Below are 23,389 nucleotides of genomic sequence, written 5' to 3'. Positions count from 1 at the left end.
CTGCCCTCCAGCGGGGCAGCCACGCCGTTCCCGTGGCTTGTCCCCAGCGGCAGAGACACAGACGGATTAGCCTCCCCTTGTAACTGGGATACCAGCACCAGGCAACGTGCTCACGTTGTGGGCAGACCAAACCCGCCCCTCTGGTTAGCCAAGTAGATGCTGGCGCCGGGAGCTATTTGATTGCAGCATCAACAGCTTGGGTTGATGGTCAGACGGCGCCCAGCACCCGAGCGCCAGCTGGGGCCTGGGCGTCTGGGACGTCATTATTGATGGTCACTCGTACGGTGCCAGGCACCCAGACTGTCACCCGGCCGATTGACTCTGTGGCCAATAGATGTCACCATCTCTCCGTGCAGACACAGACATCAGGAGCTTATTCCTTTGCGTCCTTCAGCGTGGCTCCTGGATGCTTCCCCTCCGCTGGATTTGTAGCTCCTCCTGAGAGCTGCTGGGTTCCTGCCTTCTTCCCTCCTTTGGGCGCTGACGTTGGCTCGTGCTGTGGAGTTAAACCTTGGCGGTACCTGGCATCTCACGCAGGGTGTCCCTCTCCTCTCCCAGCCCTGGGGAAGGTGCTTGGTGCCCCAGAGCCGGTCTGACGTCTCTGCCAGCCATGCGACTGGGCCCGTATAGTGATGTTAGCAAACACATCCTACTTCTCACGGGAGCAGGGACAGACTCGTGCTGTTGTAACCTCGCTGCATGGGCTGGTTATAGTCCTCTGCTAGAAGGGGTCAGACCCACTCACGTGCTGTCTGTGGGGCTCCATCCCCTCTCTACCACCAGGCCAGCCAGGGACCCGGTCCAGCTCCCTGCTGGATGCTGTCAGACTGCAGGTGTTTTTGGAGCATCCTTAAAACCAGCCTTGTATCACACCCAGCTCCTTTGTCCTTTGTGCCAGCAGTGCTTGTCTAGTGCCAGCAGCAGCCACGGAGGACAGTCCAGGGGTCCCAGGCCTGGCAGGGCTTTGCTGGGCTAAGGGCTCATAAGGAAAAAGCAGGAGCGCAGTTCACCCGGGAGCACAACTGAGAGGGAATCAGTGGTGTGTGCGGAGCTTGCCCAAGGGAGGTGAAGTCTCTGCATTCAGCCCATGCCCCGGGAGTTCCCACGCTGCCTGCAGGGGCAGCAAGCATGCACAGAGTTTTCCAGGGGTAACAGCACCTCCTTGCACCAGCCAGGCAAACACGCCTGTCTCAGGCACCGTGCATGCTCACACGGCCCCGTGCAGCCTCACGTCACCCGCTTGGGCACACACCTTGCTATAAACACCTGGGCAGCATGCGGGTGATCGTGTGTTCACTGCCCACCCCGGGCTAGCTCTGCAGGGATATTGTCTTCCCAGCTCCAGTCTCGTGGGTTTAGCAAAGTCACTGGGTCCGTGTCCCCAGGCTCAGGCACTGGGCAGATGCTTGTTGCGGTGGCCAGCGATCAGCCACGGTGTTCCCTGTTGGGATCAGCACAAGGGGCCTGGCTTTGCCCTGTGGTTTGTCTTCCTCGTGCTCCCCCAGTAGTTCCCCGCTGCTGCCCTCCTGCTCTGCTGTCCCCGACAGGCGGAGGTGGCTAATCTTGGCTGTGGCCTGACTCTCTAGGATGGATGGTGCTGGTCTGGCTAAACCAGTAGGTCCCTGACCTCTGCTCTGCCTGACTTCCCAGCAGCAATCAGCAGGGCTGGATTTGACTGCAGCTGTCACTGCCCCAAGGTCACACTCACCCCCAGGGCCTGGACAGCCTCTCCTGGCCTCATGGGACTTGGCCAGCACATGACACGAGGGTCCCCTGCTCAGGTAAATGCAACTTTACACCAAGCCAGCTGCATCCGTGGGGTCTTCCTTCTCGTGGCTGGAGTGACCGACAAAGGGTGGGTCCCCAGAGCGGTCAGAGCAGCTCTCCTGACCGTGAAAGGCACAGCAGAAAGGCCAGTAGAGGCGAAAGGCACCCTAGGAGGAGGGCCCGACAGCCTGCATTCGGGTACTTCGTGCACAGGCCATTTGTGGAGAGTGGGGACCTCGCCCTCTAGGAAGGGTGGTCACCACCCAGCTTGACCACGTTGTCCTCTAGGTTGCTCTCTGTTCCTTGTGGCCTTGGTGGGGGGCGCTGGCCAGAGCCGGCGGCCAAGATCCCCTCTACATCTTTGCTTTCTGGTTGCTCCTTTGGAAAAGTCTCGGAGTCAAGCCGGTGCAGCCCACCTGCATTATTCATACAGCCATGAGCCCGGGAGATACGGTTACAGTGCCTCAGCACAGCCACAACAACTTGACGTCTGAACGCCGGTGTCCTTGCAGAAAGGCAGCAAGCGCCTTGTGGGATAGGCTGAGGAGTCCTGGCCGGGGGGACGCTGGGGGGCTCCAAGGCACGAGGCAACGGCTGTCCCAGAGGGACGAGGACCAGGTTGGCCTGAGGATGCTCTGAAGAGGCCACGGCTCTCGGGGGAAGGTGTCGCCACCGGCCAGGCGGCGCATTAGCATTTGCAAGTGAATGAAGAAGGTCAGTGCCAGAAGAGCACAGCCCGGGCTGGGGAGCATGGACGGTGCCTGCCTTGCTGGAACCCCACAAAGGTAAAGCAAGCCAAGCCCCCGCGTCCTGCCGCCGCTCCAGCGCGATGCAGAAAAGGCGCCGTCCTCTTGCTGCTAGAGAAACCGTCTGAGCGGCTCGCGGAGGCATCTGCACAGCATGAGCGTGGGGCTTTGAACCCTCGTCCCCATCTCCTCTGCTCAAGGGAGGGGTAGGGGCAGGGGCGACCTCCCGCATCGACGCGGCTCGAAACCGCCCCCCTGCTCGGGCGACGTATGGGGAGGCCGTGCCTGGGGACTGGAGCATGAACCCGCGACAGCCCCAACATGGCCGGCAAAAAAGGCAAGGAGGAGAGCAAGGGAGCGAAAGCCGATGCCAAAGGGGGCAAAGGGAAGGAGTCGGCCGAGGGCAAAGGGAAGAAGGGGAAGAAGGATGAGGTCAATGAGCCGGAGGAGGCGTCGGACACCGAGCTGACGAAGGGTGACACCGCGGAGGGGGATGAAGGAGAGGCAGAGGCGGCGCCGGAGGAAGTGGCCAAGGAAGCAGTGGAGGAAGTGGAGGAGGACCCGAAAAAGAAGAAAGGGAAGGACAAAAAGGGAGCAGCTGCCAAAGCTGGCGGCAAGAAGGTGGGCAAGGGGAAGAAGGGACAGGTGGAAGAGGAGGGCAAGGAGGGGGCCAAGCCAGAAGATGACTCCGATAAGAAGACGAAGAAGAAAGGTGCCTCCCAGCCGGCCGATGCCAAGGGGAAGAAAGGGGCCAAGAAAGGTTTCGGCAAAGGCCAGCTGAAAGGGGCTGGCAAGGAGGCGAAGGAAGAGGCCGCGCCGGCGAAGGAGGAGGCTGAGCCAGCCCAGGAGGAGGCCGCGCTGAAGCCGAAGAGGAGCCTGAAAAGCACGTCCAAGCTCTTCCTGGGTTTCAAGAAGAAGGGGCCGAAGCCCTCCAAGAAGGGCCAGTTCAAAAACGCCTCCCGGTTCTTCTGGGGGCTGAACAAAAGCAGCACGAAGAAGAGGAGGAAGGCCAAGAACAAGGCGGTGCTGAAATCCACCTCCAACCTGATGGTGCGTTTTAAGGGCCTGGGGAAGAAGCAGAAAGAAGAACCTGGCAGCAGCCCAAAGAAACCTTCCTACCTGCTGATTAAGCTGGGAGGGAAAGCTGAGGAGGGCGCCGGGTCCTCTGGCAGCCCGCTCCCTCCCGCAACAAAGGAGAAATTCAAGCCCCGAGCTCAGATCCTGAGCAAAGTGTCCGCCGCCACTAGCTGGCTGACCAGAAAGTTCCTCTTCAAGCAGGACGACCGGCTTTCCTACCAGGAGAGGTCCGCCAAGCAGCTCCGCCTGTCTCGCATCGGAGCCAAGAAGCTCCCCATCACCTCCGAAGAAGAGCTCGCGAGGCACCGGGCCAGCCTGCACAGTTTTTCGGGAGGGCAGAGTCTCTCTGGGCCCGGGGGAGAGCACTACGGTGACCAGCCAGGTTTGGGACAAGGCGGGCTCGGCCGGCCGCCCTCCAAGCACTACATGCATTGCGGGGCGAGCGGGTACGAGGACTTCCCAGAGCCCTCGCCATACCACGGCTACCGCCAAGGAGCAGGCGGCTCCTACAGCCCCCCGGTGCCGTATGGCTACCCAGAGGAGGAGAGCTACTTCCAGGCACCGGGCAGCTACGGGGACAGGTATGGAGGGGCCTCGAATTTTGAGACCTACCCAGATGAGGAGGTGGAAGATGAGTACGGGCTGTGCACGCAAGGCGGGGAGTATTACGACGACCCCCTGCAGAACCAGTATGGCTACGACGAGTATGAAGACCAGAGCGCCCCGGCCCCGGCCCGCTACTCCCTGTACGAGCCCTACGACCACTACGGGGGTGACGTGGACTACTACGAGGACCAGACGGGGCTGGACGGCTACTACGAGGACCAGTACGGTGCCCCCAGTGGGCTTTACAGCCCGGGGGCCGAGGAAGTGGGGTACCCGGACGACGACTACCCTCCGCGTGAAATGGGTTACGATGACTATGCGTGGGCGCCTCACGCTCAGGCTTCCTACAACCCTTACGCCTACCCCTTGGACGACATCCTGGAGATGGAGGAGCTGGAGGAGGCGGAGAATGGGAACGGGGATTATCCCTTCTTCGACGAGCAGGGCCCCGAGGACGCGCTGCCCTCCCAGCTGCCATTGAACAGGCAGCTCCGGCTCTTCCCCAGGCCGCAGGTGAAGCTGTTTGGCCAAGACAAGCTGGACGTCACCCTCCCTCCGTCCCCACACCTGCAGCAAGAGGAGGACGACTACAACCCCTATGAGCCACGTGCCTCGCCGTTCGGCCCATTCGGGGGCCAACCAGGCAGCTTGCAGGGCACGCAGGCTCCCGATGCGCCGGCCAGGCAATACGGGAGCAGCCCCCTGGGCCAATTCTTACTGAAGTCCCTCTCCCAGCCGAAACCCATCCTAAAGCACCGGTTGCCTGAGGCGAAGGAGAGGCCCCCCACGCCAGCTCCCTTCCGGCGGGTGGTCTCCTCGCTGTTCTCTCAGAGGCAGGCGCCGTCCCCGCAGCCCTCGGCCAGAACGAGCGCCACGTCTTCCCCCAAGCCGGGCCAGTCGCCGTCGGCTCAGCTCTCGGTGAGGCGGTTCGACATCCCCCAGGACGACCCACCGTCACCGCGCAGGGAGCCAGCCTACAAGCGGTTTGGCCACAAACTGGCCGGCATGGGGGCCTTGGACCCGCCGCTGAGAAAATTTGGGCACAGCAATAATAACAACTCCCAGCGGCTTTCCCCGCAGCCTGCCCGGCGGAGCGAGGCACGCTCCCCGTCGCCAGAGTCCAGCTCCAGGACGCAGCCGGGACCCCGCGGTCCCCCTCCATCCCTGCGCTCCCTTGTGCGGACCGCGGGCTCCTCTGCTGCCCCTTCTCCCTCGTTGAGCGGGGCAATGCCGATGGGGGCCAGAGACAAGGCGTCCTCCTTCTGCGCCTTGTGGGGGCCCAACCCCACCGGCACCGGGCCCCCGGCACGGAGAGACTCCACCTTCCCGTCCGCGTCAGCTCATGACCGTTTCATGAGCCAGCGTGTCTCCTCCCCGCGGCCTGCGCCGAGGCATGCCAGCAGCCTGCGGCGCAACGGGCAGGCGCCACTCAAAACCGGCTTGCTGCGTTTCGCCACGGACGCGCTCAGCTCGGGCTTCCCGGTTACCTCCGCTCCGTCTCGCCTGCGCCAACGGCAGTCCGGGTCCTTTCCTGCCGCGGGAAGGAGCATGAGCCACGCGTCGCTGCTCCCCCAAGCGTGGAACAGGCAGACGGAGCCCCCCACCAAGGCGGTGAAGCCCGTCATAAGGAGCCAGTTCATGAAGCAGCTGGGTCGCCCACCCGGCTCCCTGTCTCCCCGGGAGCTTGGCAGGACCCCCTCCCCGCAGATGCTGGCGGGTCAAGGCGGCCGGCACGTTACCATCCAGGAGGCTCCCAAGTCAGCCCACGCGTGGGTGCCCGCTGTCCTGGAAGACTACGGGCCCACCGGCAGCAAGGCCTCCGTGCGGGATGGAGAGGTGGTCCCGAGGGCCTGGGACGTGCTGCGGGCAGCCGACGCGGACCCCACCACGCACAACCCCTTTCTGCAGCAGGACGGGCAGCCCCGGGTGAGCCGGGGTGCAGAGCCCAGCGGCTCGGCAGGCAGTGGGAACCCCTTCGTGAAGCGGTTTGGGCAGCCGGGTGCCAGCTCCCCTCGGCACTTGAGGTGTCCCCCCACGCAGGGACCCTCTCAGAAGCCAGCGTCCCCCACACCATCGCCCAGGCACGGTCAAGCCTTCAGTTGGGCCCCCTCCGTGCCAGAGGACTACGAGCCGCCGGGCGTGTACGTGAACGAGGACCTGCTGACAGACGAGGGTGCGGGGCGGTACGCGGTGGTGACGCCGCAGATCCAGCGGCTGAGCTCCTTCCAGCGGGCTTCTCACCGCTACAAGCAGCACTGGTCCAACCAGCACACGGTGCACATCCGCGAGATGCCCAGCGTCTGGTGCTCGGAGAGCGGCGTCCGCCACCTGCCCGGTGAGACCCGCCGGTGGGCCAGCCAGCGAGGAGGAGGAGGAGGAGGAGGAGGAGGAGGAGGAAGGGGTGGCCAAGGGGGCACTGCATCTGGACACCTGACTCGCCATGCCTCGCTGCCCGCTCGGAGAGATGGAAGCCGCTGGCCCATGGTCATTGGGGGCAAGAGGCTGGCCTGGGCCAAGAAGGTAATATTGGTGCCACTTGTGGGGTGCAGTGAGGGCAAGCTTCAGCCTCAGGGCTTTGCCCTGGAAGGGTCCCCGGGGGTGTGCACTGATTCGGTGCCAGCCAACATCCATGATGGGGGAGTGTAAACTCCCAGGGGCTGGGATCGGCTCTTGTGCTGATGTGTGAGTCACGGGGGCGCGGTGGCAGAGCCTCCGCACTACGCTCAGCAGTGTTGGAGGCGATGGTGTGCGCTATGCATTGCTCAGAGAGGCGGCCGGTCGCTCTGTGAAGCCAGCAGGCAAGAGCCCAACCAGCCCAGCAAGCGCTGGCTGCTCCCAAAAGCCCTGAGCCCTCCCCACGGCTGTGGGGGCAGCGGTGGCATCCAGGACGCACGGTTACCGGGAGACACATGACCTCTGTCCTAGGTGTGGAACAACAGCACCGAATGCAAATGCGGGGACCTGATCTCCGGGCAGGCGCTGCGCTGGAACAGGAGAGTTTTAATTAGAGAGGCTAGGACGACTCTTGGCAGGCGCGGGCTGGCAGGGATCGCGTGCACCCTCTCCCCCCCAGCCCGCCTCGCCTTGTGCTGGGATACGCTTACCTGGGTGCTGCCTGCCCGGCCCCAGCCGGCACGGGCTGGACTCCCTCCAGGCGGCTCCTGTGGTCATTGAAACACTCCCGTGGTTACTGCCTGGCCTTGCGAAGCCACTGACTCTTAGTTACTTTGGCTTTTCAGAGAGGAGCCTGTGCTCCCTGGTTCACCCGTGGCTTCAACCGAGGCTGCTGGAGGCATTTAGGGCCCTTTAGACAGAGCGCAAGGGAAAGGGCCAAAGGGTGTGACCCAGTGGGGAGAGGAGAGCCACGGCCCCTTGGCTCCCAGGGCCTCCCGCACCTGCAGCATGGCCTGTCTGTGCCATGCCCAGCTCCGTGCTCATGTGTCGAGGACCAACACGGTGCAGGGAAGAGCCCTGGCTGGGCTGAATGCAGCACCCCGGGCTTCAACCCCTTGGGCAGTGCCCTGCCTTCTTCCTGCCCAGCCCTTTGGTGGGGTTCATTCTCCCCCTCTGGCTGCGTCTTCCCGCAAGGGTTGCTACAGAGCACCCCACCCCGCCCCCAGCTCTGCACGCTCAGTTTGCCCCTCCGGGGAGCAGCAGCTGTTGGAGCGCAGCACCGAGTCGTGGCCGGCTCACCCCCCCACCTGGCCCATGGCCCCTCTAGTAACCACTTGTCTCACTGTCCATGCACAGATGCACGCTATCCGCCACCTGCCCTACCTGTTCCGGGAGTGCCGGGAAGAGGATGGTGTGGAGGACATGACACAGCTGGAGTGAGTGACGGGCGGGTGCAGGCGGCTGGCTCCCGGTGGGGACACGGGGCCCGGGGTGCAAGCCTGGGAGCTGTCAGGGCTACGGCAGTGTGACAGCTCTGCCCCCCATCTCCTGTGTGATCCTGGACACGTCACAGCCCTCTCCCCCCAGCCCCCACGTGCCTTGTTTATTGACATTGCAAGCGCCGTGGGCAGAGGCTGCCTCTCCCTGCGTCTATGCACAGCACCGTGCACGGTGGCATCCCCAGGCACCAACTTGCAGACACAGTCCTCCCACTGCTGTGAATAGCTTCTGCAGATACACGGCAGCTCCTCTGACCCCCTAGAAGATGCTGCCAGCCTCTCTGGCAATCTCTGCTTGCCACCACCTGCCTGGGGTGGATTCCCTCACCCCCACCTGGGTAGCCGTGAGCTGAACCCGGGTGCCCGGGTTCCTGCCCATAGGGTTTTCCAGCCATCAGCTGCCTTTGCTGGGGGTGACAACTGGTCTGTGCTCTGTTGCAGGGACCTGCAGGAGTTCGTGGTGCTGTATAACATCAGGAAGAGGTTTGAGCACGAGCTGATCTACGTACGTTCCCAGCAGCGGGAGGGACTTGGAGCTTTGTACGGGGCCCTGCAGTGTCTCCTGGAGGGGCCTGGCCTTGGCGGTGGTTGCTTCCCCCAGATCCATGTGTTGGGTGGGGGTTGAGGTCAGGACACCTGGGTTCTCAGCCTGTTTTACCCCAGGACACTTGGGTTTTGGCCCCATTCTGTCTCCGCTTGCTGTTCAGTGCTGTGTGTCTCCGTTGGGGGGGGATGCTCCCCAGAGAGGTGCCGGGGATCAGGGGAGTCCTTCTGGCCTTGCATGCAACCCTCGATCATCCTTCCTGGCTTGGGGGCTCAGCTCGCCCCTACACCTCCTCTACCCTGGTGCAGCGCCCAGACCACTCCACTAACCAGCTCTCCCTCTGCACCCCCTCTTCCACCAACAGACCTATATTGGAAGCATCCTGGTGTCCGTGAACCCCTACAAGATGTACAACATCTACGGGACGGACCAGGTGCTGCAGTATGAAGGGAAGGCACTGGGCGAGAACCCGCCGTAAGTACTTCTAGCTGGCATGGGCCTGGGGGCTGGACACAAACCCGCCTGGTTTGTCACAGCTGCTTCTGAGCCGAGATGGCTGTGGTGCACTATAGAGCTGAGCACCCTGCTTCAACCTGAGCTCAGGCTGTCGTGACTGGGGACCCGGGCCTAGGAGCCGTGGCTCCTGAGAGCAATCCTTGCTCTGCCCAGGGAGCTGGCGTCCAGCTGCTGGGATGCTCCGTGAGTCCTGGCAATGGTGCTGGGGACACTAGTGGGTGGGTGACTTGCTGTTGGTCCCTGCATGGATAACTAAAGCACGGACCACGTGGGCAGCTAGAACCGGAGAAAGAGGGCGACCAGGGAGATGGCGCTGGCTGGGCTCCAAGCAGTGGAGGGTCTGTGGACCAGGAGGGGAGGCTGATGGGACCCTGCAGAGCAAGAGCGTTTTAGCCTGCGCAATCCCACATCTGGCTTCCCTTTCACAGGCATCTCTTTGCTATTGCAAACGTCGCCTACAGCAAAGTGATGGATGCCAAACGCAACCAGTGTATTATCATCAGGTGAGAGCCCGCGGCCAGGCCCCGCTCCCTGCCCCTTCCTCTCTGAGAGGGGGTCCCTGTGGGGCTGGGTCGGGGCTGGTTGGCAGTCTCTGCCATGCCATACCTGTTCTGCAGCAGGATGGGAGATGCTCCTCCCTGGCCTGCCCCGCTGGCATCTTCACCCAGCCCTGAGCTCGTTCAGTTCGCAATGAAGTCACCCGTGGTCCGGGGTCTTTGCCCGTTGCAGTCAAAGGGACTTTGCTGTTGTTCCTATGGGAGCAGGGCCTGGTATCTCCACCGAGCTCTGCCAGCCTGGCTCTGATCCTTCTCACGTGAAGGGGCCTGGTCTTTGCTTTCCAGTGGTGAAAGTGGCTCAGGCAAAACAGAAGCCACCAAGCTGATCCTGCGTTACCTGGCCGCTGTCAACAAGAAGCGCAGCGCAACACAGCAGGTACGGCCTTCCCGCCGGAGACCCCTGTTATCGCTGCGGGGGGCATTGTTTGACGTGGAGGTGCTGGCATCTTCCCCCGATATACCCAGAATGCACTGCAGGGGCTTTGCCCCAGGTATACCCAGCGTGCCCCCTTGGCACCCCTGCCTGCTGGACGCCTGGCAGACGTGCCCGTCCCCCAGGCTTGTGTCTAACACCAGTGGAGCTGGTACGTTCTCTCCACGCGATGCAGGCTCCTCGCAGCCACTTCTCCCCAGGGCTTCCAGTTTTCTGCCCAACCGCACATCCTTGTGATGCGCTCGGGGTCTCCAGGCTCCATCCTCGCCTCATCCTCCATCCTGCCGCTGGTTCCCCCTGATGGAGCTGGGAGCTGTCCTTGGCAATGAGCAGCATCGCAGACCGGCTCAGCTCCATGGGGGCAGCAGGCCGGCTTCTGGTCCCTTGGAGCAAATCAGAGCTCTCAGCACGTGCGGTGCCTCACCTGCCCCTCGCTGCCTGCGTGCTACTGACCCTGCTCCCATTGCTCCCCTGCTTCCTGCCGGCTCCTCTAGATAAAGGTACACGGTTGTGCGTGCGGCGCTGCATGGCCTGCCATGTCTTCTCCCTGGGGCTCGGTCCTGCTGCTCTGCTTTCAGAGGGGCTGGCAGCCTGGAGCCCTGTGCATGGTTTTGCAGTGAATAACTTCTTGCTGGCTCCGTATGTGGCCCTTTGCTCATCTTTCCTGCCTTCAGCCATAAGCAGGGGGGAGCTACAGACCCCAACACCCTTTCAACCAGCTGAGACCCCTATGACCCCCTTCTTTACCCAGCCATGGGCTCCTGGCACTGTGCGAGCTGCTGCTGCTGTGTCTGATTAGGAGGTGGTTGCATTCACCTCCTCCCTCTGCAAAGCTCTGTGGGGATTGCTTGACTAGAAGAACTCAAAGGAGCAAAATCCAGGTCCCTTCTCGCTCCTGCTCAGCTCCACGTGCAGCACAGAGGCACCGTTTAATCAGGAGATCCCAAAGAGAGGTTGCCACAGGTTGAGGTCTCCTATCCCTGAGCACCGTGGGTGGCTGATTTCCACCCCAAGCTGAGGGTGGGAACCCTCTTGGAGCCCTGATGGATGGGCCAAGGCTGCAGGCACCAGCTTGCTGGCAGCCCCTCCGAGTCCCAGACAGAGCCAGGCCTCGGCATGGCAGGAGGTGAGTGGCCAGGTCCCTCGGCCAGGAGCCTGCCCCGAAGAGCTGACAGCTCCCCCGCCACCAGTGACTTCTCTGTTGCATGTTTCCAGCTTGGGTTTGACGTGGCTTGGCTCCGTGTTTCACCCAGTGTCCCTGGGTGTCCCGTGAGTCCATTGATCATGTGGGGACTGTGGCTGTGTACTCTTGCACCTAATGACAGCTGTGCACCGTTGTGGAAGTCAGTGCCAGGGCAAGGGCTGGGCCTGGGGATGGAGCTGAGGGTGTTATCGCCTTGCTGCCGGTTGCTCGGTTGTGTTGAGGAGGGACCCGTTGCCCAGGGTCCTGGCTTCGTCCCCAGGCTGACCGGCCCTTCCCGTTCTCTCCGTCTGCCGGGGCAGATCCTGGAAGCGACGCCCTTGCTGGAATCCTTCGGAAATGCCAAAACCGTGAGGAACGACAACTCCAGCAGGTTTGGGAAATTTGTGGAAATCTTTCTGGAGGAGTAAGTAACACCAAGCCGGCATGCAACGCCTTGCCCCTTCCCTTCCTCATGTTGCGCGTGTCCCACCCTGCCCTTCCACGTGACCCCACAGGCCCCCCACCCTGGTCCCACCTCCGTGCTGCCACGTTGCGACCCCGGTAGATCCCCTCGGGTGACGTGGCTTCTCGTTTCCCATTCCCCTCCGAAGGGCAGGGCCATTGTGCGACGCGGGCTCCATCCCGGTGGGCAGCGGCTGCCCCTTTGTGTCCTTGCCCCTGGAGCAGCTGCTTGATCAAGCCCACAATGCCAGGCCAGCTGCTCAGCCATGGTGGTGACTTCTGCCTGTAGCTGGGTGATTGGCCACAGGCCCGCACAGTCGCTGGCTCTGCAGAGGCAGCTGTGATGATGGCATGAGCCGCTGCCCTGGGCAATATCCCTGCTCCTTGGCTCTGCCATCCCAGGTGACACAGACCCATCCCAGGGCTGGTGCCACCTCGCCAGCCTGCGGAGATCATGGTGGGCATGAAGGACTTTAAATGAGGATAGCATGTAAATGGCTGCCCCCCCCCGCATAAGGCAGGGGCTTCTTGGCCTTTTAGATCTGCCTCCTTTCTCATCGGTCCTTCTACCCAGCCTGGGAATGCAGCCGCGGTAGTGTCCTTCTGTCGGTCTCTCCATCCGTTTGGACACTGGCCACCTCACTGAATGCATGGGTGCAGGGGGCTCAAACACCACTGTAGCCTTCTCGGGCTGGAGGGGACCTCTTGGGTCACTAGTCCAAGCCCTTGTGTGGATGCAGGGTGTGCTGATCCCGTGTCAGCCCGGCTGACGCCTGTACAGAGCGGAGGAGTCTCCGTCTCTGCCCATGGAGAACGGGAAGGCTCATTCTCAGGCCTGCCCTCCTTGGCACCAGGCTTTAGCACAGGGGGTTTAACAGCCAGTCCCAGTGTGCCAGGCTGAGGTAGCCAGCCTGTGGTCTCTGCTGGCTGCGCAATGGCAGGGACCAAGCGGAGAGGCTACTCCTGGCTCTCCCTTGGCTGTGCTGGGGCCTGGGCAGGTGACTGCAATGCAGCTGGACAGCAGGCTGCTCCTCTCTGGGAGTCCAGAGCTCAGTGGATGAGGTCAAATGCCCGGACAGTGCTGGGCACAGGGGTGAGATGCCTGTGATCACTCTGGCAGGGGACTGAGCTGGTTGCTGCTTTGGGTTCAGGGAGGACATTCCCGTCTGGGCAGACCGTGGGCTTCTTCTGGCCCATGGAGCGGGTATGGGGGTAGGGTGGCGTGGGAGTGTCTCTCCCACCCAGGACCCTGTACTGGCGGCAGGCGGGGTGCGAGCAGACCCTGGCCCTTCCCTCGCTGTCGTCCGCCTATTGAGATGGCCAAGCCCAGACGCTAATCTTTGTCTCTCCCAGCGGCTTTATCTGTGGTGCCATAACCTCGCAGTACCTTCTTGAGAAATCAAGGATTGTGTTTCAGGTGAGTCCCCATGTCCCCCACCACCACCCCAAGGCCACCTTTGACGCTACCCCAATGCTTCCTCGGTCCATTGTGTCGTAGGCCAAAGACGAAAGGAACTATCACATATTCTACGAGATGCTGGCCGGCCTTCCTTCCCAGCAGAAGCAGCGATTCTTCCTGCAGGAAGCAGAAACGTACTACTATCTGAACCAGGTGGGCAGCCCCCAGCCACCAGGCTTCCCCACTGGACCTGGGAACGATGGTGCAAGGCCCTGTGCAAGCACGTTGGCAAAGCTGGTGCCCCCCACACTGACCCGACAAGCTAGCAGGCGATCCTGCCTGGCGATGCCTTTCTGCAGCTAGCACAAGGTCCCTGCCCTTGTGACATCCGGGTTGCTTTGCTCACCAGATCAGGCTCCCAGGACCCTGGCACTGGGTCCAGTTTCTGTGCCTGGTTTGCACAGCGAGGCCTCACATGGAGCACCGTGTCTAGCTTTGAGCGATGCTCTTCAAGGGTGTTGTAGATAAACTGGAAGGAGGCCAGTGGAGAGCAACAGGAATGCAGCCGGGAAACATGATGTACAAGGAAAGGTTGGCAGGACTGGGATTATTTAGTCTGGAGAAGAAAGGACAGAGGGGGGATTTGATAACAGGCTTCAAATACAAAAGGGTTATCCTATGATCCCTACTGACTTCCTGCCCCTGGGACAGGGGGCTGGACTCGATGATCCTCCGGGGTCCCTTCCAGCCCAAATGTCTATGAAATCTTATTATAAAGAGGGTGGTGGTAGTCTATTCTCCCCATCTCCAGGGGTCAGGAGAAGCATTGCAACCAGGGGGAGATGGAGGTGGAATAACAGGAAGAACTTTCTCACTGTAAGGGAGCTTCCCTAGAGAGGCTCCTTGGAAGCTGTTATGAGCATCTTAGAGAGACCTTTGTCTAAGACGGTTTTGACCAGGTTGACCCTGCTGTTAGCAGGGGGTTAGGCTAGAGATGGCCTGCCGAGAGCCCTGCCAGCCCCCCGTCCTCTGCTGTAAACCTGTGCAGGGAGGTAACTGCGAGATCTTTGGCAAGAACGATGCCGAGGATTTCCGGCGGTTGGTGACGTCCATGGAGAACCTGAACTTCAGCATCGAGGACCAGAACAGCATCTTCCGCATCCTGTCTTCCATCCTCCACCTGGGGAACGTCTACTTTGAGAAATACGAGGTAATCGGCTCTGGGCGCGGAGCAGCGCAGGGGCCTGGGAGGCAGAGATGATGTTGGCAGTCTCTGAGACGTGCCCTGTAGTGTGAGACACCCCCATGCTGTGACCCCCCCACAGCAGCAAGGGCAGATGTGGCTCAGGGTTGAACCCAGGCCTCAATATTTCCCTTTCCTGGAGTGTCTGGTCCCCAAACACTGCTGACGCTGTGGCCAGATTCATGGAGGTATCAGGGCAAGCCAAAGGATTTCCCAGGGAGCTCTGTGCTGTGACTCTGGCCATGGGCTGGCACAAATCAGCAGAGCCCAAGTGACATCAGTGGAGCTGCATTGATCCGCTGCTGCTGGGGGTGTGGGGCCGTGCTCCTGCAGAGATGGGAATGCACCCCTGTGTGCAGTGCTCCAGGCTTTCCCGGAGCCTGGCCCGCGGTGTCCCACCCCAGCACCTGCTGCGTTGCAGACGGACTGCCAGGAGGTCGCGTCGGTCGTGAGCGCGAAGGAGATCCTCACAGTGGCCGAGCTGCTGCAAGTCTCGCCGGAGGGGTTGGAGAGAGCCATCACCTTCAAAGTGACGGTAAGAGGCTGCAGAGTGCCTGGCTGGGTAGAGGTGGGTGCTGTCATGGGGAGGAGATGGACAACAGGGTCAGGTCCTGCCCACCGCCAGCTAGTTCTCCTCTGCCCTGGTGCATGGGATGGGATTTCCCCTGTCCTCTTTCATTTGCCACCACTGGAGGCAGGTGTGTGGCCCCATGCTTAGGTGCTGTTCATGCCGCTTGGGGAGCTTGCTGCACCTGGCAGCACCCGCCAGCCTGCCCTGCTGCCTCCTAAATCGGCCACGTAGTCATCTCAGTGCAGCAGACCGGCTCGTTAGCACGGGGCAGGCTCGTTGGCCCTGTCAGCTGGCTGAAGCGGCAGTGTGGGTGGTGAGGTACTGCACGCGTGGAGCCTACATCTCCCATGGAGAATCACTGCCCTCCATCTGCTGGCAACACTCCTAGCAATGCAGCCCAGGATGCCAGTAGCCTTCTTGGCAACAAGGGCACACTTCTGGCTCCTATTCCTATTTCCCTTTGCCCACTTCCACCTGGTCCCTCTGCACCTCTTGGCCCCCTCAGCTGTCTCTGCCAGGCTGCGGGGCAGCGCTCATGGAGGGGGTGGCCTGGGCTGGTCGTGCCCGTGGCCACGCTGGTCTCAGCGCTGGTTTGTCTCTTCACCTCTCCCCCAGGAGACGCTGAGGGAGAAGATTTACACCCCGCTCACTGTCGAAAGTGCTGTTGATGCCAGGTAACAGGACGCCGTGGTGGTGGTGGTGATGGGGGGCTGGGGGGAGGTTGGGATCCATACAGCATGGCAGATCCCTTAGCAGAGCAGGCTTTGAAATGGTTGTCTCCTTCGAAACAGGCGTCTCACATCTAGGCTCGTGTCCTAACCACTGGGCTGTTCCTCCTCCCCCAACCCTGGTGAAGGCCACATCCCATATCCCACACTTGTAGCAATGCCACACTTTTGGCAGTGCCACCACCCCTCCTTGGAAGACCCTGGATTCAACCTGGTGCACAAGCAGGGCATCCTCTCCTTGTGCCCCTGCCCCATGCCAGAGATGCACTGAGAGCACCTTTCCAGTTTGGGTGCCAAGCCACAAGGACTGCTGAGCCTCTCTCTCTGCACCATCCAGGGCTCAAGATGGAGCTAGAAATGGATGGAGCCTGCAGGCCCGCTTTACTGGTCTGCCTCCAGCCACGCGGGAAAATTTGAGCAGCTCAGGCACATAATCACTTGCCTCCTTTTCCTCTAGAGAGGAAAAATTAAGTGAGGCATGACAAAGCATCTGACAGAAAGCTGCTTTCTACAAAAGCCAGTTAGTCTCTGTAGTGCCAGCCTGGGGGGGAAAAACAAGGGCTTGCTGGTGGAAATCAGGGAAAAGGAGGCAAATGAAGCCAGTGGATGCTCTGGCCCAGGGCGCTCTGCAGTGCATGTGGCTGGGGTTAGAGCTGTCTACCTGCCAGGTGAATATAGGTGTCCTGGGTACGTGGCTTGGGGCACCCAGCTGCCCTTTGCTGGGCACCAGCAATTTCCATCACCTTACTGATAGAAATAAGGACTCCAAACCAGCTTGAATGCTGCTGAGATGTTTTGCCACAGTTTAGCCAGGTCCCATACGATGCCAGGACAGATTGGGAGGTGATGTCGGGTGGGAGTGAGTGCTGCCAGGTGCCTGGAGTGGCTGGCACTGAGCCTGGCAGCTCGCATGCTCTCCTGTCTCCCAGCAGCTGTGCTTATCTTGTCTCTCTTCCAGAGACGCCATTGCCAAGATATTGTACTCCCTGCTCTTCAGCTGGCTTACAGACAGGACCAACAAGCTGGTCTACCCCAAGCAGGAGGCTCTCTCCATTGCCATCCTGGATATCTACGGGTTTGAGGTGAGCCCGGCTCCAGCCCAGTCCTGACAGGTCCGGGTGGTGCACAGAGCACCATGAGGGATGCTAGGCAAAGCCGTGGGGGCTCTGGAGCATTTCCCACTGCTGCAGATGGGAGCCTGACACAGGGGAGCCCCATAGGTGCGAATGTGTGCCACAGGGCCCTCTGACACTGGGGCGGCTGGCAGCCACAACGTGGCTTGGAGGAAAGAGGGATGGAAATCAAGGACCTTGCGAACACAAGAGACAGGTTATAATTCCCCTCCCTGCCCACACAACATCTCCAGCTATAGACACCTCTTCTGTGGCTTCCACGGTTTTACCCTCCTGCTTTCCCCAGTGGCCCCAGAGTCTGTTTCACTCACCTGTTTCCTAATGTGTGGCCTAGTGTGGCCCTAGTTCAGGGGTGGGCAAAATGCGGCCCGCGGGCCAGATGCGGCCCACCAGCCCATTCCATCTGGCCCGCAGGACTCCTAAAAAATTTAGAAAATTAATATTTATCTGCCCCTGGCTGCCTGTCATGCGTCCCTCGAAGGCTTGCCAAAACTCAGTAAGTGGCCCTCCGCCCAAAATAATTGCCTGCCCCTGCCCTAGTTATTACAAAGGATCCACGTCCATCGCTCCCCCATCCTGGGGGTCCGACCAGCAAGTCCAGGGCCTGCTTGTGCTTTGCAATAGATAGTGTTGTGCGCACACACACACAAATGAACCCCTAACCCAGGCCAGATCCCCAGCTGGTGTCAGTCTGAGCTGCTGCATTACCTGCAACAGAGCTGGATTGGTTTTGCCAGCAGAGACCTGCCCCATCTCTTGTCTCAGTATAAGGCTTGTGCCCCCACCCCCCGCCAGGTTCTGTCCTTTTAATCCAAGACCAGCCTGGGGTCTCTCTGCACCGGGGATTGGCCAGCAGCTGTGGGCTGCTTGGGAGGGCTGGTGGATTTGGCTGCCTGAGGCAGGCTGCTTGCCCCAGCCTAGACCCAAAGCATCAAACTGCAGGAAGCAGGTTTCTCCGCTGGGGTTTTTGCAGGTCCCAAAATGGCATCTGCCCAACAGAGCGTGTGTAGGCTCCAGGCTCTCCCCCTTCCCTCCCAGCTCAGTGAGACACCCTGATCCATCCCTGGCTCAGCCCAGCCCCTGCCATCCCATCAGATCTTCCCATCACCATTCTCTCCCTAACCAGTAGCATCCTTTGCTCCCCCGGTCCTGGGCCTTTGCTTGAGAATGACAGCCAGTAGCAAAAAGCGATACCCTCTGGCACGGCTGTTCTACAGACAGCCCCCCCGGGAACCCGCAGACACATGCGGCTTCGGCTTAAGCCAAACCCAAGTGAAAAGTCTGCAGGCTGCCTCCGTTGTCCCGCAACACTCTCCATACCCCACGTGTCCTTTCCCCAGGATCTCAACTTCAACAGCTTCGAGCAGCTGTGCATCAATTATGCAAACGAGTATCTGCAGTTCTTCTTCAACAAGATCGTCTTCAAGGAGGAGCAGGTGGGTGAGGGAAGCAGCTTGGCACCTTGGCTGTGCCTGGCCCATCACTCGCCACACTTGAAGGGCACAGGCGTTACCAAGCCTCAGAGCTGGCAGGGCGGGCCAGGGGGTTATCAGGCCTCTCGTTCTCTGCTAGCCTGTGATTGTTCCCCAAGACCTTACAATCGTGGGGCTGCTTCTGGGCGGTTTATCCCAGGATGGCCTGTGTCGAGGGGCAGCAGCCTGCTGATCGGCTCTGAAACCGTGTGGCCTTGGGTGCCCTCCCTGCAGGAGGAGTATATCCGGGAGCAGCTGGAGTGGAGGGAGATCTCCTTCAATGACAACCAGCCCTGCATTGACCTCATCGCCCAGAAGCCCCACGGGATTCTCCGGATCCTGGATGACCAGTGCTCTTTCCCTCAGGTAGACCCACTGCAGCGGGCTCAGTAACCATTGCTGTAGTTATTGCAAAGTGCCCAGAAAAGGGGTCACATTTGTGCGCCAGCAGCCATGGTAGGTACTGGCCTGAGCTGTAGGTTCTGGGTCTTACTTAATACTCTGTGATATCCTGGACGCATCCCAGGCAGGCACCCAAGGCACCTAGTACAACCCCCCTGCCTGAGGCAGGATCAGCCCCATCCAAAGCATCCCAGACAAATCCATTTTCTAACCCCTTAGTAAAACAATATGGTCAACCCTGGCACAGCACAAAACACAACACCTGAACCTGCCACAGGTAAAGCAAGGGGACCATGGCAGCCAAAGGGTGTTAATATATGCCCAAGAGATCCCAGGAAGAGACCATGCCTGCCTGCAACAGAGGAAGGCAAACCCTTCCCTGCACAGTCTATACCAGCCTGACCGCAGGATAAAATTCCTTCGTGACCCCAAGTATGATGTGGGTCGACCCCGAGTGGAAGGGCAAGACCCTCTAGCTGGGCACCTCCAGCTTTAAGTCCCAGTAGGAGCATTGGCACAGCTCAGGTACCATCGCCAGCCTGGGCTGCAGCACCCCGTGCCTCTGAAGAAGGCTTAAACCCACTCTCCCTGCAACACGTAGAAGCTAGGGGGAGAGGAGGGAATTCCCCCCCAGCCCCATGTGGTGACCAGCAGAAGCATGGGAAATACCCCTAGCAGAACAAGGTCTTCTGGGCCGTCTTCTGGCTGAATCCAGGCTTGCACGACTGCGTGTCTTAGACCCTGTGCTGCTAGAAGAGAGTCTCCCGCAGCTCAAGGATGAGGGGGCAGTGCTTGGAGCGGAAGGCTTGTCCCTCTTCCAGAGCCTAGAACCCCAAACCCCTGATGCTCTCATCTTAGCCTTGCGCTGTAGCCACTACACCAGGCTCCTTCCAGCAAGGGGGACTCATCCCTGCTTTTAGGTTTCCTTTGCCAGCTCAACTCTCTCATTGCTGTGGTTTAAAGCCTCAGGCTGTCTGACAGTGCTATGCTTGGCTAGAGGGGGAGGCAGAGACCCCTTCCTGACCCCTCAGTGATCAGCTGATGTGCCCTGAAGCCAGAGGATTGTTTTTCTAGCTTTAATTGAATGTAAATAGTTCATGCATCCCCCATGCTCAGAGACTCCCCAGCTCCATTTGTCCCACTGCCATAAACTCCACTGGGGCTGGTGAAGCAGCGATGCTCTGAGCTCATAGTGTGGGCTGGCTTTAACCCTGCGCACCCCTTTCCCATTTCCAGTCCACAGACCACACCTTCCTCCAGAAGTGTCACTACCACCATGGCTCCAATGACTTGTACATCAAGCCAAAGATGCCTCTCCCTGAATTCACCATCCGACACTACGCTGGCAAAGTAACGTACCAGGTGAGCAGCTGAGGTGTGGAGATCTGGGCATCGGATCTGGGGCAGTGTCGGTAGCAACCCGTTCTCTGCCTCTTCCCCTTGCTCAAGAACAGTGTGTGGCCACAGGAGGAGGGTGAGGGCACTAAATCCTAAGTCCCATTCTGCCCTGTGAGGGCTAGTAACCTGTTCTCTTCCAGGTGCACAAGTTCCTGGATAAAAACTACGATCACGTTCGCCAGGAAGTCCTGGACCTTTTCATCAACAGCAGAACCAAAGTAAGAGCAAACCCCAGCCCCTGGGGCCATCTGGACTGCCGTGGCTGGGTGGGAGGGCTGTGGGTATGGAGGACTACCAGTTGCAGGGGTCCAGCAGAGCTGTCTTTTGAACATATGATTGCTACGATGGATGGAGTGACCCAGGTAGTGGTCACGTGTGCTGTTATGGGCTTCACCCCTGGGAAATCTGTTGGCACTGCATGTTGAAGAGCCTGTTGTTGGCTTGCTGTTTGCCAAAGAAACATCTGGGGCATCCTTTTTCCCTTCCCTGAGGCTGGGGCAGGATGGGATTTGCCTTGCTGCTAAAGTCCACGCAAGAAGCTTAAGTGCTAGGAACAGACTGAGAGGGACAGATGCACCTGCCGTCTCACTTTTGGGGTGATCGGTGTGGTTTGTAGCTGGACCGGCTCTTCCCCAAAACAGTGCTACTGGGTTGTGGGCTGTGAGGGGGCAGAAGAGGCCGCTGTAGCACTTGGGAGGACACGCCCGTGCAGGTGTGAGAGGCATGTATTTTAACCATCCCCTGACTTTGGGTGCCCATGAGCTGTCCCTCTCTCATTGCGTGTAAGCTCTGAAACGCTCCAAGGGAGCTGCAGAAGCAGAAGCAGAAGACATCTCAAAAGACTGGTCTTCCTCCTGTTGCCTCCTTCTCCTCCCCTGCCAGGTGGTGGCCAACCTGTTCTTCGGCTATGCCCAGCTGCTGGCGCAGCAGCAGACAGTGGTGGGGAAGAACAGCACAGTCACGCGGCGCTATAAGGCCCCGACAGTGGCGGCAAAGTTCCAGCAGTCGCTCCTGCACCTGGTGGAGAAGATGGAGAGGTGAGTGAGCTCGGGGCTTTGAGGAACAGGTATCCAGCTATTGCACTTCCATGGTGGAGGAGATGGGTGAGAGAGATCCAGTAGATCGCCAGGTCCTTCCACTTCCTATGGCTGGGGGTAGGCTCCCTCTGAGAGAGCTGCCTGGTGCAGGGTCCTGGCTCAGTACAGGGAAGGGAGCTCTTCAGGGCATCCTAGCTGCAGAGCTTCCAGAGAGCCTCGTGTCCTCCCAGCTGCTGCTTTCCATTGCTCCGATTCCCCAGAGGATGAGCTCTTCCATCTCTCTCCCTGATTAGGTGCAACCCTTTCTTCATCCGCTGCATCAAGCCCAATGACAAGAAGGTAAGAAGGCGCTGTGCAGCTGGCACGGGGCGGGAAGAAGCTCAGCACCACTTCCCCAACACTAAGGCCATTCCTCAGCGACTCTGTCCTAGCAAGAGATTTCCCACCCGCCTTCCTCCCAGTTGCCGCTGGTCTTGTGACCAGCGCAGAGGGCAGGCTAGGGAAATGTGCTGGTGGGGTGACCAGGCCCTAGCTGAGAGAGCAGGGCTAGCTGTCCTAAGAGGCTGCATGCCACAGCTCTGTCCACCAAATCTGACCGGAGCTGCCCACTGGGTTCTGCTGCTTCTAAGGCTATAGGGTTGGCTTGGGGGTTTCCACCTGGGCATGGCGGTGCCCAAGCCTGGAGATGGGCCAGCGGGTCATACATGGGGAGGGAGCTGCTGGGAGCCTGGGGCCACCCAGTTCTGTGCCGTGTCACCTGCTTTCCGTGAGAGCTCGGAGGCCTGTTCAGCGAGAGCCTTGGGCAGCAGCTGCCTCCTGGCGGGAAGGAGACAATGCCCCGAAACCCACCCATTGTCTCTGTATGTTGACTTTGCTCCATGCCCAAAGCAAATATGTTTGCTGCTCCCCTGCCCTGCCCCCTCCCTCCCCCGCCTGCCCCCTGGCTCCACAGAATAGAGCCAATCCCTGGCATATGCAGGTGACAGAGCTCTACCTTGCTGTCTGTCTGCTCCGTGGCTTGACTCTCAGGCCTGCTCCAGGGCACAGGGTCACATCTCCCCACGGAAGTGGCTGCTCTTAGAGGCTACAGGCCTTAGTACTTCTCTGCAGGCCTGGCACACTGGGCAGGTGAGCATGTATCCATCCCTGGATGGATGCACGCGCCCCTGGAGGAGGTTGGTCTGACCAGGGTAGGAAGTGAGCTCTCTACAGACCTGCAGTGGTGGGTCCTGGCCAAGTGGGGAGAAAGAGCTCTGCATGGAGAAGAAAATCTCCTTTGACAGAGGCATTTACCTAGCTAAAGGAAGCTGCATGCTCTGGAGATGCTGTCTCCTGCATGGGAGGTCCCTCCCCTCTCTCTTTCCTGCACTCCCCTTCCTGAAAAAGCCAACCCCCCTGTACCTGGACTCCAGGGCAGCAAAGCACATAAGCTCAGGCTGAACCTGACATCCCATTGAAAGCACTGGTCTAAGGTTAAGTCTCTCACCAGTCATCATCCCCCTCGCTGGCAGGGCCCCCATGGCCCCATCTCGGTGTGTGATGGTCTGGCTGGATTGTGTTCACCTCCCTTCCCTCTGGCTCAGGAGCCGGGGCTCTTCGAGGCAGACATCGTCAGCAGCCAGCTGCGGTACTCTGGGCTCCTGGAGACCATTCGCATCCGCAAAGAGGGCTTCCCGGTCCGCATCCCCTTCCAGGTCTTCATCCAGAGGTGCGGCCTTGGGTTCCTCCAGGGCGAACAGCTGTGCGGGGAGGGGAGTGGGGATGTCCTGACACAAAAGGCAGGGGTAGGGCCAAAAGGAGTTACTAGAGAAACTTTCTTACTGGAGTTACGGGGTGAGGGGACGACCCTGTCCTGGTCCTCAGCAGAGGGACCATCTCTAAGGGGAATGAGGCCTTGGAGGCGTCTCTCTGGGGGTCCTGCCCAGGTCCCTTTCTCTTGGTGCTGAGTCTCTGGAGAGCGTTGGGCTCGGCCATGATCTTTGACCGCGTTCCTGGGTCCCACCAGGTACCGGTGCCTCCTGGAAGTCCCGCACAACATCACTCCCCACGGGGCCAACTGCGTGGAAATCCTGAGGCAGCTGTGTGCCCTGCGCCCCAGCATGTACTGCATCGGCATCAGCAAGGTGCGCCCGGCGCCAGCCCCTTCCGCCTAGCCATGTACCCTGGAAGGGGCGAGGGGGGTGGGACGGGGTGTGGCTGGGTCCCAGGCTTGGTGCTGCCTC

General features: G+C 60.4%; 1 protein-coding gene across 1 annotated transcript; it reads left to right on the top strand.

Annotated features, from left to right (window-relative positions):
* Nucleotides 1-2,834: 2,834 nt before the first annotated feature.
* Nucleotides 2,835-23,290, top strand: LOC102369473 (unconventional myosin-XV-like; the record flags this gene model as incomplete). Its single annotated transcript, XM_025204587.1, has 24 exons — nucleotides 2,835-2,963; nucleotides 3,378-3,668; nucleotides 3,711-6,531; nucleotides 7,918-8,026; nucleotides 8,531-8,594; nucleotides 8,998-9,107; nucleotides 9,578-9,652; nucleotides 9,992-10,082; nucleotides 10,634-10,639; nucleotides 11,643-11,746; nucleotides 13,138-13,201; nucleotides 13,283-13,396; nucleotides 14,232-14,393; nucleotides 14,848-14,961; nucleotides 15,613-15,671; nucleotides 16,684-16,807; nucleotides 18,199-18,294; nucleotides 18,565-18,696; nucleotides 19,969-20,094; nucleotides 20,271-20,348; nucleotides 21,013-21,167; nucleotides 21,461-21,506; nucleotides 22,751-22,875; nucleotides 23,173-23,290. Coding segments are annotated over exons 1-24 (5,313 nt in total), but the record flags the coding sequence as incomplete, so codon positions are not given.
* Between the last annotated feature and the right edge of the window lie 99 nt (nucleotides 23,291-23,389).

The sequence above is a fragment of the Alligator sinensis genome, unplaced genomic scaffold (assembly GCF_000455745.1).
Source record: "Alligator sinensis unplaced genomic scaffold, ASM45574v1 scaffold402_1, whole genome shotgun sequence".
NCBI lineage: Eukaryota > Metazoa > Chordata > Crocodylia > Alligatoridae > Alligator > Alligator sinensis.
Note: the sequence above shows the minus strand (reverse complement) of the source record. Positions and strands in the feature narration are given on the sequence as shown.